The following is a 16,699-nucleotide window of genomic DNA, read 5'->3' on the forward strand; positions in this document are numbered from 1 at the left end:
GCAACGCCGGATCGTTAACCCACTGAGCAAGGGCAGGGACCGAACCCGCAACCTCATGGTTCCTAGTCGGATTCGTTAACCCCTGCGCCACGACGGGAACTCCTATATTTTTCTTAACAGTCGTAAGGCATAGCCTACTTCTACCAGTGGAAAACAACCAAATTTTACAACACCTATGTATATATGTTTCTATGATCTAAAACATTTTCTTTAATCATTATAAACATAATCCATTTTGTCAGTAACTGAGTGTCTCTGATGTGCAGCAATTATGAACTGAATGATGAAAGTACAGCATAAATAGAGTAGGCAGCAACACATGACTGCTCAGGGACCAATCTGTTTTTGTACATAAAGTTTTATTAGAACACACCCTGATCCATTTGCACATAATCTTTTGCCACTTTTGCAATCCATTGGTAGAGCTGAATAGTTGTGACGGAGATGATATGGCCTGCCAAGCCTACAATATTTTGGGTTTTTTTACTGAAAAGTTTTGCCAACCCTTGCTTTACATAACAGTATCAAAGAATTTCTACACTAACTGGAGTATCAACACAAAAATTAAAAAGGAATTCAAAGGAAGAATATGCAGTATATGCAGCTCTTTTTAGGCCTGTGCCCAATGCTTAGTGGACACATCAAAGGCAGGATGAATGCTGCCCAGCTGAGTAGACACATTCTCTATAAGTGGTCTTTGCTGTGTCAAGGGGCTAAAAGGCTCCTCCCTCCAAGATGACAAAAATCCCAAGTGTTGTTCTAAGGGACCAAGCAAATGCTCACCAGAAACTCAGGACCATCTCTTCTTTTAGGAGCTGGGGCTTTTAGTTTGCATCTGATGTTTTTGGTTATTGGAAATCTGTGACTATCTATATATCTAGAAACAGCACAGCTCGTCTAACAGCAAGTGACCATTATAATTAAAGAGAGGGGACAAAAAGAAAGTTGAGGGGTTACCTGTGTGTTGTTCTTCAATCCAGACTTGCAAATACATGAAGAGGAGCAGCCCTGCTGCCCCAAATATCAGCACTGAGAAGAAGACCTGTTTGGGGTTCATGACCACATCAGACGGCTGCACCTCTCCTCGTTTCTGAAGACCTCCTGGCTTGGTTTTCCACAGCACTGCCATCCTGTTTCTCTGAAGCACTCGTTCTGTGAAATAACCAAGAATTTTACAAAAACTCCACACTGGACTTTGCTGATGATGTTTCTTCCCAAATACAGCATAAATATGCAGTGTATCAACAGTCCTGAGGATTTCCATGAACTTAAACACTCTGAAGAGGGAAGAGACTGCAGGTGATGCCTCTTGAATGGCAATTTTCTATCTTTACCTTTATCTTATCTAAGGAATGTGCTATCCTACAGTTAATAAGTAACAGCCTAATATCTAATTAGGGGCAGCAGGCCCAGACTTCAGCTCTCCTTTTTGTAAAGCAAGGTTGAGGTTACCTTAAAATGGTTGTTGAAGAAGGGGCTTTGAAAAACACATTCTTAGGATAAAGGGCGGAAGAAATGACTTAGTGTTTTAAAAATATATGAAATTCAAAAACAAAGGGTTTAAACTCTTATTTCTCTCTCCTTTAGAAGTAATAGGTTTCTCCAACTTAGAGTACACTTAAAGTCCCTCAAAAGCATAAAAGGATAAGTATTACAAAGGTCAGAGTTCAAGGGCCTCTCCCATAATAACAGAGGAACAGTGAAATCTACCTTGGCTTACAAAAATCCACTTCAGTCATGAGTTACTCTACTAGAAAGACTGAAATGACGTTGTTTCAGAATGACCTAATTTAGTGGAATCTTAACCTTATATTATTTTTAAGCGCCACCTACTTTTGAGAATTTGATGAAATATAAACGCTCTCTTTAGAAAAATATAAACACACACAAAATCTTGCATAAAATATCAGTATGTTTAGGGACCCTTACTGAAACCCAAGCCCTGCCCCCTAGGAACTGCCCTACAGATATGCAGGGGCTTGCATGGTGAGCTCACATAGTTAGCAGCCCAGTTAAAGAGGCCAAGGTCATGGCTTTGTGTCTAAGGCTGGTCAAAGACCTTGGCTGTGTTCCTCAGCCACAGATTACACCCCGGCTTTGGATGAGCTGAGTAAATAGTTTCTCGGTGTGAGGACATCATACATTACAGTGTCTAAAAATTCTCTCTCCTTGCTCTCCAAATATGCCTCCAAAACTTCCAAAAGAATATTGATTGTGCCTTTTTAAGAGGCGTTGGGTGAGATGCCAGGTAAAAGTTAAAAAGTGCTTTGGGAGATTGCTACGCTGGTGAAAGATAATAAATATTTAGCTACTTTTGGCAAAATCAATTTTCATGCAGATGCTGGTCTTCAAAGGTAACCTAGGAGGTCAGAATTAGATGTGGGTATGGCAGAATGATCTGCTTAAGAAAAAGGAAATCCACCAAATAGCTAAACGCGTTTGCACAGAACAACAACAAAAAGTCATACCATAATTACATTTTTTCTTCGTAATTTAATCATCACACAGAAGGGGCCAGAGTCAGAGCACTGATTGTCAGCACTACCTAAGGAGCTTTCTCAAACCCGCCTCTGAGTCCCTTGAGGAAGGGGCACTGATTTGTGTTTTCACAGATGCTTTTGAGGATTTCAAGCATTTTCTTGATTTCCGTAGTAGAGGATGTTTTTAGGTAGAAGTTAGAGTATTAGAACTCTCAGAGTCTTACCATAGTGCTTATTGGTAGGTGATACTCTGCTCTTATATTGATTCAAAACTGAAATATTATGGGCTTTCCAAACACACACAGCCAAGAACAGTTCCCGAGGGAGGTTTGCAATTTGAGGTGTTCCAAGACTGAATCCCACAAGAAGACTACCCAAAGGAGCCAGTTTCCTCCTTCCTTGATGCTACACTTAATGTACAGACATGATTCCTGAGTCAACAGGAACACTCATAGGAGGAAACCAGTTAAACAAAATCTACTACTAACAAAGAAATAGTTGTTTACAAGGAAAAAAGAGACTTCTACAATCTGTCTGCATAATTAAAACTTATCTCCGAAGAAAGAGGACAGACGAAAACTCATAAATCAGAGCGGAGCCAAAGACCTGTGGGAATGGTGGGTGTGAAAGCCAAAAAGAAGCTCTCCTTGGGGGTTTTCAGGGGAAAATTATTACCTACGATGCTGGAAAAAGATGAAGAATTTGCTCTTCCTTTCTTCAGGAGATGTTGCTATACCCTGACATAGCCTCCTGGGGAAGAAGCCAGTAGAAAACCCATAATTGTTATTATGGCAGATGTGAGTAGAACTGAGTGATTAAAGCCACAAGGCAGAAAGGCAATCTGGTGTAAAACGGAGAGATACGTTTGATTTTCTCCCATCTCAGTCCATTAACCCAACATTGGCATTAGGAAATGGCTCTCATTAAACAAAGGTGAGGTACTAGGAGCAGCAGTATTGCTTTAAGCAAACCTGAAGGTCAGCTGTGATGGGAAAACACACCTATTTGGAGATCATACATCCACCTCCATGCCTGCGGAAAAAGTGCAGACTACTGGAGACTGAAATTACTTGGAATAGTGCTATTTTATGTACAAGCATTATACAACATTTCCACGGTCAAAGGCTTCCCGAATTTAGTACAATCCTTCCTCCCCTCACTCATACACAGTACCTTGAGCCTAACAGGTACTCCACAGTGGGTTGCATTGGACTGAATTTGGAGCTCAATCAAAAAAAGGTAATTAATTACATGGTTGTACTTGTAAATCCTTAGTCCTGAGCTTCAAATGGAGAAAGATGGACTATTAAAATACTGAAAGGGCCTATGCGACTTTATTAAAAATATGTATTTGTTTCTACTCACATACTCTATGGATTTACCCATTATCTCTTTTCCAATGACTTAAAAAGTACTCTTTCACATAACCATGGCTACCAACAGAAGCATTCTGGGACTTGTCTAGTGATAAGATGACTAGATGGAGGCAATCTATTTAAGAGGAAATTTTGAGTTGTCCAGTTTGGCAGAAGCCTATGATTTTAAGGAGGGAGTTAGGAAATTTTGGAAAGGTCAATCTGGACCTCATCATGCAGTCTGGTGTAGAAGAACCACAGAGTCTGGGGACCACCTGTCCCTGCCCTGAGCCTCAGCAGGACCTCTGCAGTCCTTGCCTTCTGCCTCTCCCACAGGAGCTGCACTGTGCTCCATCTCTTTCCTATTCTCTAAGCAAAGAGACCATCAAAGTCCCTCAAATTACAACCCATCCCTCCTAAAGTTTACTATCATCTGGCCCTATCCACACTTCTTTGCCTCCATGTTGAAGGAATAAAGAGTCCTCACTCTCGCCTCCATCTCTTCCAGGCTACTGGGAAACGCGGCTGGGTCTTATTCTGAACCTCTCTATCCTGTAACTTCTTCCTCTGCACCCTCTCCAGCCATGACCTCATTGCTGTCATTCCCAAGCAAGCCTGAAGATGGAGTCCTCTGTCCCAACTGCCCAGATGCTTATTCCCCAGGCTTTTCTCAACCTGGAGCTGCCCAGGAGGCTGGAAGAGATGGAATGAGGCTCAAAAGTTGTGCAGGGATGGAAAATTTATAATACCTTGGGATTTTGTTTTGCTACTTTGCTATTCTAGTTTCTTCTTTTATGAATTTCCTATTTATATCTCATTATTATTTCTTTTCTTATTGGATGGCAATTCTTATTACTTCTTTTTTTTACATTTTACATTTTACAAAAATCTGCCTGCGACTTCTTTCCTCCTGCCTGCCTTCTCCCTCCATCCCACCTTCCCTCCTTTCCTTTGCTGGTGGTGAGGTTGTTTTATTATGCAGAAGTTTAAAATCAATTTTTAGGAGTCACCGTCGTGGTTCAGGGGTTTAGGAACTAGTCCAGTATCCATAAGGATGCGGGTTTGATCCCTAGCCTCGTTCAGTAGGTTAAGGATCCAGTGTTGCCGTGACCTGTGGTGTAGGTAGCAGATGTGGCTCAGATCTGGCATTGCTGTGACTGTGGTGTAGGCTGACAGCTATAGCTCCGATTTGACCCCTAGCCTGGGAACTTCCACAGGCCATGGGTGTGGCCCTAAAAAAGACAAAAGGCAAAAATAAAATAAAATAAAAATAAAATCAATTTTTATCATTCTTTCCCTTGTTGATGTATCAGCTAGGTCTGGAAAGAAAACACGTGATGTATTCAAAGTCATGAAATTTCAGAGAGTCCAGTAAAGGGACAATTTACCAAGATGTGTTCAGGGTTTGGGGCAGCCAACAAGGAGCAGAGCTGTCCTCCAGGGCAAGTCAACCCCTCCTGGAAGCGAAGGCAGGAAGCAGAGAGCTATTCCTGAGCTGGGAGAGGGGGAATGGGGGCAGGTGGAGGGCTGACGGGAGCTGTGACCTGTCGTACAGGGACGCTAGGACACAGACAACACACGGTCGCCAGGTGTTAAGGGAACCAGAAGAACCACCATCCCATCCTCCATCTTCTCCTGTACTGAAACTTGCTGTCATTGATCCATCTGGCAAACCCAACTGAGGCCTGAGGATTAGAGAGCTTTTTTTTTTTTTTTTTTTTTTTTTTGGCCATTTCTTGGGCCGCTCCCACAGCACATGGAGGTTCCCAGGCTAGGGGTCGAATCGGAGCTGTAGCCGCCAGCCTACACCAGGGCCACAGCAACAGGGGATCCGAGCCGCATCTGCGACCTACACCACAGCTCACAGCAATGCCGGATCCTTAACCCGCTGAGCGAGGCCAGGGATCGAACACACAACCTCATGGTTCTTAGTCGGATTAGTTAGCCACGGCACCACGATGGGAACTCCTGGAGAGCTTTTTTAAGGAGCACATTTCATGAGCCTCCTAAACCACAGGGCTGGGAGGGGTCAGCAGAGATGGGCAACATCAAGCTCCATTTGTGTTCTTGAAAAGTTCCTAAGATAATGTTCCTCACCTTCGACAATACAATTATTCTTTCACATTTCCTTTCAAAGGCTTTAGAGTTCTCTTCATAATTAGAATTGGAATCCACCTAGAATGTACTTTTGTGTATGTTGTAGGCTCTTCATTTCACATGGAAAACTACAAAGCAGTTTACAAAGTAGTTTATTATTTAACTACTGATTTTTTAATGCTGATTTTGTTATGGTTCATGTTCCTATGTATGGTTTTTTGTTTGTTTGCTTTGGTTTTGGGTTTTTTCAGCCGTGCCTGCAGCACACGGAAGTTCCCAGGCAGGGACTGAAACCCAGTCACGGCAGTTACTAGAGCCACAGCAGTGACAACACCAGATCCTTGACCCCCTATGCCACCAGGGAACTCCTCAAGTTCTCATGTATGTTTGTACAAATATCTGGGCCTGTCTTCAAGGAATGGACAATGAATCTGATTACTGATTTGATTTTCTTAATGGTTATTTGTTCCTTCCTTTTACTTTTTTAAGACAAAGATCACTTCCTTTTAATGTCCAATTTTATAAGCACAGAGTTGTCCACAGACTATTCTTAAGAGCTTAAGCATCTCTTTCATCATTTCATTGTAAATACAGCCCCCTTTCCTTCCTCAATACATGTATTTGTACCTTTTCTCTGATTTTCTTGGTACATTCTTGTTAGAGTGTTGTCTCTTTTATTCAAAAGTATGTTGTAACTCCTCTCTGTTGTTTTTTGTTCTCTGTTTATTGATTTCTTCTCTTATCTTTACGTATTTCTTCATTCTATATTTTTTCTTTAGTTTGTGTTGGTTTAGTTTCTGTTGGTTTTTTCCAAACTTTTTCAATTGAAAATTAATTCATATATGTTAGATCTTTTTCATAAAACACATTTATGTAAATCCAGTAATTTCCTCCAAAACTACTTTTGTGGCATATCACGTTTTCACATGTAGTATTTTCATTGTCAAATTTAAATATTTTGTAATTTAAATTATCATAAATTTGTTTCATTTATTTTTAAAATGTATTTTCTCCTTTTTTTTTTTTTCCTGCTTTTTAGGGCCACACCTGAGGTATATGGAAGTTCCCAGGCTAGGCATCAAAACAGAGTTACAGCTGCCAGCCTCTGCCACAACCACAGCAACTCAGGATCCGAGCCGCGTCTGTGACCTACACCACAGCTGACGACAATGCCAGATCCTTAACCCACTGAGCGAGGCCAGGGATTGAACCTGCATCCTCATAGATCTCAGTTGGGTTCTTTAACTGCTGAGACACAAAGGGAAAGCCCTATTTTCTCCTTCTTATTCTTTAGTTTCCTAAACTAAACTGAATTATCTCTATTCTTCTTTTTTTCTTGGAATTTATAGATTTCATTTCTGTAGCTTGGCAGTACTTTCATTTTTTTTTAAACAACCTCAACAACATTTTTTTCTAATTAAGTTTGCAGTTTCACAAGAATTTTAGCATGCTTTATTCAATGAACAGTGCTTCCTCACCCTGCTCATTCCTGAGGTTTTCTATTTAATTTCAATCGTGTTAAAGATATATTTATTATTAATTACTACGTAATCATTTAAACTTACTGGTATTTTATTAATTTCTGTCTTTAGTGTTAATTAGCTGTGTCAGACTTTCCACTCACAGACCTGTAAGATAATGCATTTGTGCTACTTAAGCCACTAAATTTGCTATAATTTGTATTAGCAGCAAAGAAAATGAACATAGTATATTACTATTACAAAATAACATTTTAAAGAAAGAAAGTTTGTGGAATTCCTATGAATGGGTAGAATAATAGTGATCTTTTCAAATAGTTTTCCCATGGTTTCTCAGGCCTCTTGTTTCATGGTCTATTCTTGTAATAGTTCCATTGTTCAATGTGTTTTGTCATACAGAACACAGAAACATATTCCTTTACTAGACACTAATTTGTAGGTGCTTCCTAATGCATTTTGTTGCTTTGATTTCCTGTGTAATTTAACAGGTACCTTCTACTTTTAGCTGTTTAATTAAATTTTAATTAAAGTTTTTAACAAGACAAGGCTTTGCCCTGATATACTTTGTTTTAGAAGAAAAAGTTGTGGGGTTTTTTTTGGTTTTTTTTTTTTTTTTTTTGTCTTTTTGCTATTTCTTGGGCCACTCCCGCGGCATATGGAGGTTCCCAGGCTAGGGGTTGAATCGGAGCTGCAGCCACCCGCCTACGCCAGAGCCACAGCAACGCGGGATCCTAGCCGCATCTGCAACCTCCACCACAGCTCACGGCAACGCCGGATCGTTAACCCACTGAGCAAGGCCAGGGATTGAACCCGCAACCTCATGGTTCCTAGTCGGATTCGATAATCACTGCACCACAACGGGAACTCCAAAAGTTTTAAACTCATATTTTACATTCTATTGATTTTGTTTTGTTTTTCATTTTTTGCAACAATAGTCTTGTCTTTAAAGACTGCATAAGATTACAATCAAAGGTGCTCACAAACATTTGTTTGTATTAAAGAAAGGAAAAATAAAAAGACCCATACAGATTATTGTGAATGGATTGTTCATTTCATTTTTCATTTTTACTTGTTCCCCATTCTAAAGATGTCAAAAGTATTAAACTGGATGACAGAGAAATAGTGTTATATTTTACGTTTGTTTAACCACAGTCACAAGAATTTATAGCATGTATTTATGTGTCAGTCAGGAAACACCAGGACCACGTTAAGTAACACATAAGGTACATTCAGCACCAAATTCTATCTCATTAAAGGATCCTATGAAGATAGAAGGAGTTCTTGAAAAGCTGTTTGGAACCCTGGGGTTTGGCCATGATGGTACAAGGAAATGTCGATTTGAATGGTCACGTCTAAGATGATTGAAGGCATTGTTGGTGAAGGATTATGTTAGATGAAATAAGTAATAACTACAGATTGGGTAAGGGGTCAGTCCGCCAACCCAATGAAATGATCGAGTTCTGGTTACTAAGGTAATAAGTAGTGTAACTTAAGAAGTGTTAAATAAAAGATGGCTTCTACGACCTAAACGTCCATCAACAGATGAATGAATAAAGATATAGTGTGTGTGTGTGTGTGTGTGTGTGTGTGTGTGTGTGTGTGTGTGTGTATACTACTGAGCCATGAAAAGGTGAAATTTTGCCATTTCTAGTGACATGGATGGACTTGGAGGGCACTGTGCTAAGTGAAATAAGTCAGGGAAAAAGAAATACTGTATGTTATCACCTATATGTGGAATATAAAAAAATACAACAAACTAGTGAATAAAACAAAAAAGAAGAAGATTCATAGATACAGTGGGGAGAAGGGGAAGGAGCAGTAACGGGGAGTACAAACTATTGGGAATAAAGTGGGCTCCAGGATGAGGTGTACATCATGGGGAAAACAGCCAATATATTGTAATGACTGTAAATGGAAAGTAACCTTTAAACATTGCATTAAATTTTTAATTTTTAAAAATTAAAAAGATGGCTTCCAATCCACGATTGGGATCAACTGTGGTGTAAGCAACAGAAATGGGTAGGTTACAAGTGAGAAGAGGAATTAAAAGATCTCCAGGTGGATGCTGTGCTGCCTCCCTAATCTCCCTTCTGCTCTGTGTGGAAGTCACACAGTTTAGAAGGACTGTCCCTGCCTCCAGCTCCAGGGAGGAGACCAAAATAGTGTGATCCTAACAGGGTAATTAATCCTATGGCCCTTGTCAAAATAGCTGGTTCAGGAAAGGGATTTAATTTCCTGTGGCTGCCATAACAAATTACTACAAATTTGGTGGCTTAGAACAACAGAAATGTATTTTCTCACAGTTCTAGAGGCCAAAGTCAAGGAGCAGTCAGGGTCACGTTCCCCCAGGAGGCTCTCGGGGAGAACCTCCTTTGCCTCTTTTGACCTCAGGTGGCTTCAATCTCTGCTTCCAGCCTCACATAGCCTTCTCCTCTGTGTATTTTATAAGGATACTGGTCATTGGTTTTCCCTCATCAGATTAATTCAGGATGAGCTTATCTTGAGATGCTTAACTTAACTGCATCAGCAAAACCCCTTTTTCCAGATAAGGTCTGGGAATTAGAATGGGTACGATTCTTTTTCAGGATCATCATTCAACCCACTGATCCAGGCTTTGCCTGGCCGCAGTGACTGTTTTGGAGATGATTTAATTAGAACAAAGCTTAGCACTTTGGTTGGACGGTCATGAGATGTGATATTTCCTTTCATAGTAAATATGAATGAGGAAGCACATAGTTCCTACTGTTGCTGGAAGCCTTCTGGCAGCCCTGATGGAACTCAGCCTGAAAAACAAGGCAGCACAGAGGAAGGCAAAGCTGAGGAACCTGCAGAGAAACAGAGGAACAGCTCTGACTGGACCCTGACGGTCTGCCCTCTGTCTCTGAATTTATAAAGGAGCAAAGCCAATAAAATCCCTTTATTTTTAAATGTATTACAAAGCAATTGTAGGTACAGTGAGAAAATTAAGGAATAAGCTATATTTCAGGTGCAGCGATTTCAGCAAGATAATCAGAAATAAATGAAAATCATAGCGCTAACATTTATTGACCAGTTATACATTCTAAGCTCCACTCTGAGCATTTTATATTGATTGTTTAATTTAATTTTCACAATAACTCTATTATCTCCCCCAGTCAAGAAATCTGCAGGACTGGCTCATGTCAACATAAGATCTGATGCAGAGTTCAGTGAGAGGTGAGGCAAGAGGTGGAGACAGACCACAGAGGGCCTTGGCATCAATCTGGAGTGATTACATGTGTCCTGTGCACACCAGGAGCCAAGGGTGGGTTTGAAGTGAGTGGAAGGGTCAGGTCTGTATTGTGGGAGGAGTGCGGAGGCAGTGGGGAGATGGGAGAGAAGGTATGGAAGACCACAGGCATTCAGGAAAAGGACAGTGAGTGGCCAGGGAATTCCCCAGAGCAGGGGTTGGACTAGATGATATTCTGATCCAAAAATCCTTCTGTCCTTGCATGCGTGCCCATCCACCTGTCTTTCACTACCAGAGGCAGTTTATCACAGTGGTTAAGTAGGAAGATTCTGGAGCCTGACTGTAGGACTCATACCACACTTTGATGACTTATCTAGTTGTGTCACACAGCTTAGCGTGCAACCCCGGTGTGCTTCAGTTTCCTCACATCTAAACTGGGGATAACAGGAATTCCTGCTGTGGTGCAATGGGATCGGTGGCATCTTGGGAGCACTGTGATGGACCAATCCCTGGCCCATCACAGTGGGTTAAGGATCCCGTGTTGCCGCATGTGTGGCTTAAGTCTCAACTGTGGCTCGGGTCTGATCCCTGGCCCAGAAACTCCATATGCTGTGGGATGGCCAAAAAAGAAAATTATAATAATAATACCTAAATAAATAAACTGGGGAGAATAAAAGTATTTACCATGTGAGGTCGATACTGTGAAATAAGTCGATGCCTGAAAGACAGACTGAGGAATGCCTGGCTCATAGAAGTTACCTGCAATATTAAAATGTTGATGTCTTTATATTCCACAGGATGGCTACCTTGCAGTTAATCAATAAGTATTTGTTGAAAGAAAGAAAATATTTTTATTTTAAAAGGCTGTCCATTTTGTACTGTTAGAAAGGTTTATTCTCTCCATGCAAGCCAATTTGACCCAATCAATAAACATCCATTAGGCTGGATTATGACTAAGGCCAGGTGCCAGGCGCTGTAGGCCAAGCCAAAAGGCATGACGTTTAATCTCTGAGCCTCATCAGAGAGTATTTGAACCTCGCTCTTCATAACTTGCACAAGTTGATTTTAGTAGAGCCTTCTAGAACAATTCATAACAAATCTGTTCTCTCCTTTCCGTGACAGACTTTCCAATTATTGAAAACAATTATCCTGTCTACCCTTAATCTTTTTTACTCCAAGATAAACAATAAATATGCACAATTCCTTCAGCCATTCCTTATGGGACATGGTTTAGAAATATTCAATCAATTTAATCATCCTCCTCCAGACATATTTGTGTTTGCTAATGCTTTTCTTTAAATGCCAGGCTCAGAAGTAGATATAATAATCCAAGTGTGATTGACTGGATGGGTAGTGTTATGAGAATCTGCACCATAAAACTAATGGCTAAACTTGAGGGCATTCACAGATAAAATGGGAGAATAAAACAGGTTACAGGTTAGAGCCTCAAGGGTTTCCTTCGGTCCAAACGGCAGGAAAAGAGAAAGACTTTCTTAAAAAAAAAATATTGAAGGCAAGGACTGTGAAGTAGAAAACATGTCATAAAGAACATGTAATTAAGAAACTAAGACAGGATATTATTACATGTAAGAGAGAAACAAGAAGTTTAATAAACAAACACAGAATAAGAATTTAAGGAATAGTAGGCATGAAGGTTAACTATGAAATATGGTCCCTTCCAAAAGTGGAAAAAGAAGAGACCAGAAAAGATGCTATGTCAACGTGAAATTATTGACAGAAGAGCAAAAAGGACCAAAGGACTTTGGGGAGAAGAATTAAAAGACGAGAATTTTCTATTCCAACTACGAATAGGAAGTGTCAGAAAAGAAAAAGGGTATGTGTTTTACTAGTGCACAGGAGGGAAAGATAGTTCTTGCACATACAACTGTTATTCCTACACCCTTGAACCTGAAATAATAATGAGGTACTGTGGGTACTATGTAAACAAGCAATATACAATAATTAAAATTTTTGTTTTCTGTTTCAATGATGGCAGGACATGAATTTTTCATATCAACGAAAAGAGGAAGTTGCTTATCAGGGAGATAGACTAATACATAATGGAATTATAAAACCTAGTGGGTTTGGCAGGACATTATGTCTGAAAAAAGTGACATGATTCAAAAACAGGATAATGTAGGAGTGAAAGAGAGAAACAGAGAGTGAGAGAACTTTAAAATCCCTAAAACAATATATTTACTTCCAAAAGAACTCAAAAGGCAAAAAAAACAAAACTTGGCATGTAATTAACTATTATATAAACATAACACTAGCATTTTAGATGAATAATTAAAACCATAGAAAAATATTCATGATACCTTCTTAAGTGAAAAGGGCAGGTTATAAAACGGCTGGAACATAGTTTGCTCAATATTGCAGTTCAGCCTCGCTGGTCACTGGGTAGAATTGCATTCTGCCCCTCGTTAGGACTGGACCAACAACAATCCAACAACAAACACACAAAAATAACCCAGCATCACTGAAGAGGCAACAGGCAGCAGAATGTTAGGAAGTCATCTTGATCTTTCCACTTAAGAGTAAACAGTAGTTCAAATTAGAATGTTAGCTACACTATAAAACAGAATGGATCAAATTGGTTTTGGAATGTTACTTTTTACAATAAAATAGCAATATCTGTACTTAATTAATGTCCAATAGATAAGACTATTTCTAGTACAACAAATTCCTGTGACAAATAATTTATATAAAAAATGTGGCATTGTTCTATATCCAACAAATTGTCTTGATATATTTTCAAATTAGTATTTTTACAGTGAGACAATAAAACATACTACTTTATTATTACTATTGTTATTGGATGTTACCTAGATAAAATATCTTGTATATGCTGTCACCTATATATTATATTACATCTAAATTCCTTCTATTCATCATAGGAACAATAAAACCTTTGTAAAGGTATTATATTTATAGAGTATTCTGCTTCCTTATGCCAGATATGTTGGGTAGTTATTTCTATTAATGATTAGCTAGACAGTCAATACCTATTTGGAAGATTGATTTTTCCCCTTCATTATATATTATCTATACATCTGGTATGCTGCTATTGTATAATGTCTCTCATAGACAGGATACTGCTTCCCATAAAATAGTAAAATTCTAAGGCTAACATAAAACTCCATAAAACAACAGAAATACGTGTATATTCTAAAATGAATGTGATTTGTTTCTTATAGATAGTAAAGTTTTTGAGCCAAGCACTCAAGGCTGGCTTCAAGCAATCTCATGAAAATATTTATTAAATTCTACTACACACTCCATCTCTTTGCTCTTCTTTCACATTCTAGCCCATCTGTGCATTGCCTGCAACCATTTAATAGAGAAACAACATGAAGTGAAACAGCAAAGGTGCTAATCTACAAATCTTGGTTTAAAAAAGAAAAATAAATTAAACTGGCAAGAGTATATTCTGACAAAAATCATGTAGTAAGCTCTTAAGGCATTTCCAAAAAACACACCACAAAACAGTGCTTGTATTAAAATAGCAAAGTAACTGCCATAAGGTAGTTATTGAAATAAGTATAGTTACATTGGAAAGCCTGAAATGATTCCCACAAAGCAAAGCAGGAATAATATATAACTCTGAAAATTTACATTCCATAAAAAGCAGAAAATACAACAAAATATGTAAAGAGTATTGTGAGCCTGAAGGATGCCACAAAATTATGAACAATTAGTGATGCTTTTAATGTTATTATTGTACTGGTTACTTTCAATTAATTTAGTTAACTAATCAATGAAGAGGATATTCAGTTAAACCTAGTAAAGGGGCAGATTGAACTCATGTATTCTCTTCTCAAAACCCTTTAAAATGAAAGCAAAGAAACTAAAGGAGAAAAAATTAAAAGACATAAGGGATGAGATGATTACTAGAGAGAGAGAATAATAAAGTTTTAGAATATGAAATGCAGGCAGAAGAGTGATAACCAACTTAAAAGATCAGAAATGCTGACATCAAACTGTTTCCACAGATACCAACGAGAAGAAGATGCTGCATGTTACAAAACCCAGGAAAAGTACACTAGGTTCCCCAGAAGAGGGAATGTAAGAGAAAAGGCAATAAAATAACCAGAAGAGAAGCGGGACAAAGAATAGGAAAATAACAGGCCCAAACTAATGAAAAAATTCAGAAGAACTTTATATACTTAGATAAAAGACTGGTTCTATTAAACAGGACAGGACCCTATATTTAGGGGGAAAAAAAGAAAGGAAATCAGAGAGCAAAACACTCCAAAACAACCCCCCCAAAAAACTCTTGCAAATGAAAAACACAACCAAAATGAAAATTCAACACACAAGTTGGAAGGTACATTAAGATGACTTCTTGGAGATGGAGTAGAAGAACAACGAGTTGGTAAACCAGACAAGAAACAAACAAACCAAAAAAGCCAGGGAATGGGATCAATCTAGGAGATTCAAAATCTGAATAATAGAGAAGGTCCAGGCAGTGAAAACTGAGAAGAGAAAAGGAAGGAGATCATTGGTGATAGAATTCAAGAAAATTTGGGAGTTTCCGTCGTGGCGCAGTGGTTAACGAATCCGACTAGGAACCATGAGGTTGCGGGTTCAGTCCCTGCCCTTGCTCAGTGGGTTAACGATCCGGCGTTGCCGTGAGCTGTGGTGTAGGTTGCAGACGCGGCTCGGATCCCGCGTTGCTGTGGCTCTGGCGTAGGCCGGTGGCTACAGCTCCGATTCGACCCCTAGCCTGGGAACCTCCATATGCCGTGGGAGCGGCCCAAAGAAATAGCAAAAAGACAAAAAAAAAAAAAAAAAAAAAAGAATTCAAGAAAATTTCAGGGAATTGAAGGACACTGAGTTTCCAGATACAAAGGGATCCTGTGTATGTAGCACAATGGGTATGAAATGAACACACCAAGGGACATCGTATAGATGTTTCAGAAACTAGGAATAAAGAAAAGATTCCATGTGTTGCCAGAGAGAAACAAGTGGATCACATCCAGAGGATCAAGAATTAGAATAACATCAGACTTTTCAATAGCAACACTGGAGTCTATAAAAAAAAAAAAAGGAAAAGGAGCAAGAATGACTTCAAGGAGTTCCCATCGTGGCACAGTGGAAATGAATCTGACTAGGAACAATGAGGTTGCGGGTTCCATCCCTGGCCTCACTCAGTGGGTTAAGGATCTGGCGTTGGCGTGAGCTGTGGTGTAGGTCGCAGACGAGGCTCGGAGGATCCCTTGTTGCTGCGGCTGTGGCATAGGCTGGCAGCTGTAGCTCCAATTAGACCCCTAGCCTGGGAACCTCCACATGCCACTGGTAGGGCCCTAAAAAGAAAAAAAAAAAAAAAAAAAAAAAAGAATGACTTCAAAATTCTCAAGGAAAATCATTTTCACTTAAAATTCTATTAAATGCTACTAAATTCTATCAACATCTCAATCAATGAAACTTGGGTAAAATTTTTTTGTCATTCAGACAAGTTTTTTTTTTTTTTTTAATTACCTCTCTAAAAGCTACAGGAGGACTTGACAAAACAAGGGACTAAGACAAGAGGTAAAAATAAGATACAGGAAACAGGAGGTCCAGAAAAGGAGAGAGAGAAATTTCTGGCAAATGGTGAAAAGATGACAGCTGTATACAACTTTAGAGGGTGAGGAGATCAAACTGGAGCAGGAGAGAAGCATCGGAGAAACTTTTTAGAAAGCTAAAGCTTGTAGACTGGTTGATTTTTCTGAACATCTAGACAGAATATTTAGGCAATGATGAACAGTTTGTCTGAATCAATGATCAAAATTTAGAACATTAAGCAAATGAAAGAGAAAGTCACTGTGAATTTCAGGAAAACAGAAAATGCAGGAAGGGAAAAAATTAGATGAAACTGCATGGCTAAGCTGTGGATAACATTTACATAGTCTTAACAACAAAAACACTGAACATGGGAATTCACACTGTGGACCAAAGGAAACATATCCGGACTAGTATCCATGAGGATGCAGGTTTGATCTCTGGCTTTGCTCACTGGTTTGGGGATGTGGCATTGCTATAAGCTGTGGGTAGGTTGCAGACGCGGGTCGGATCCCATGTTGCTGTGGCTGTGGCCTG

The 16,699-nt window shown here is 39.4% G+C and overlaps 1 protein-coding gene across 3 annotated transcripts in view; it reads right to left on the minus strand.

Moving 5' to 3' along the window:
• The window catches only part of CHST9 (carbohydrate sulfotransferase 9), a 389,155-nt gene that overhangs the window by 222,802 nt on the left and 149,654 nt on the right, over positions 1–16,699 (minus strand). For all 3 annotated transcript variants that reach the window (XM_021096201.1, XM_021096200.1, XM_021096199.1), the window contains one exon: positions 958–1,152. In XM_021096201.1, the coding sequence (XP_020951860.1) occupies positions 958–1,129 (172 nt within the window). In that variant the 5' untranslated portion in view covers positions 1,130–1,152. The remainder of the gene's footprint in view (positions 1–957; positions 1,153–16,699) is intronic.

This window comes from Sus scrofa, chromosome 6, assembly GCF_000003025.6.
Source record: "Sus scrofa isolate TJ Tabasco breed Duroc chromosome 6, Sscrofa11.1, whole genome shotgun sequence".
In the NCBI taxonomy this organism is placed as follows: Eukaryota; Metazoa; Chordata; class Mammalia; order Artiodactyla; family Suidae; genus Sus; species Sus scrofa.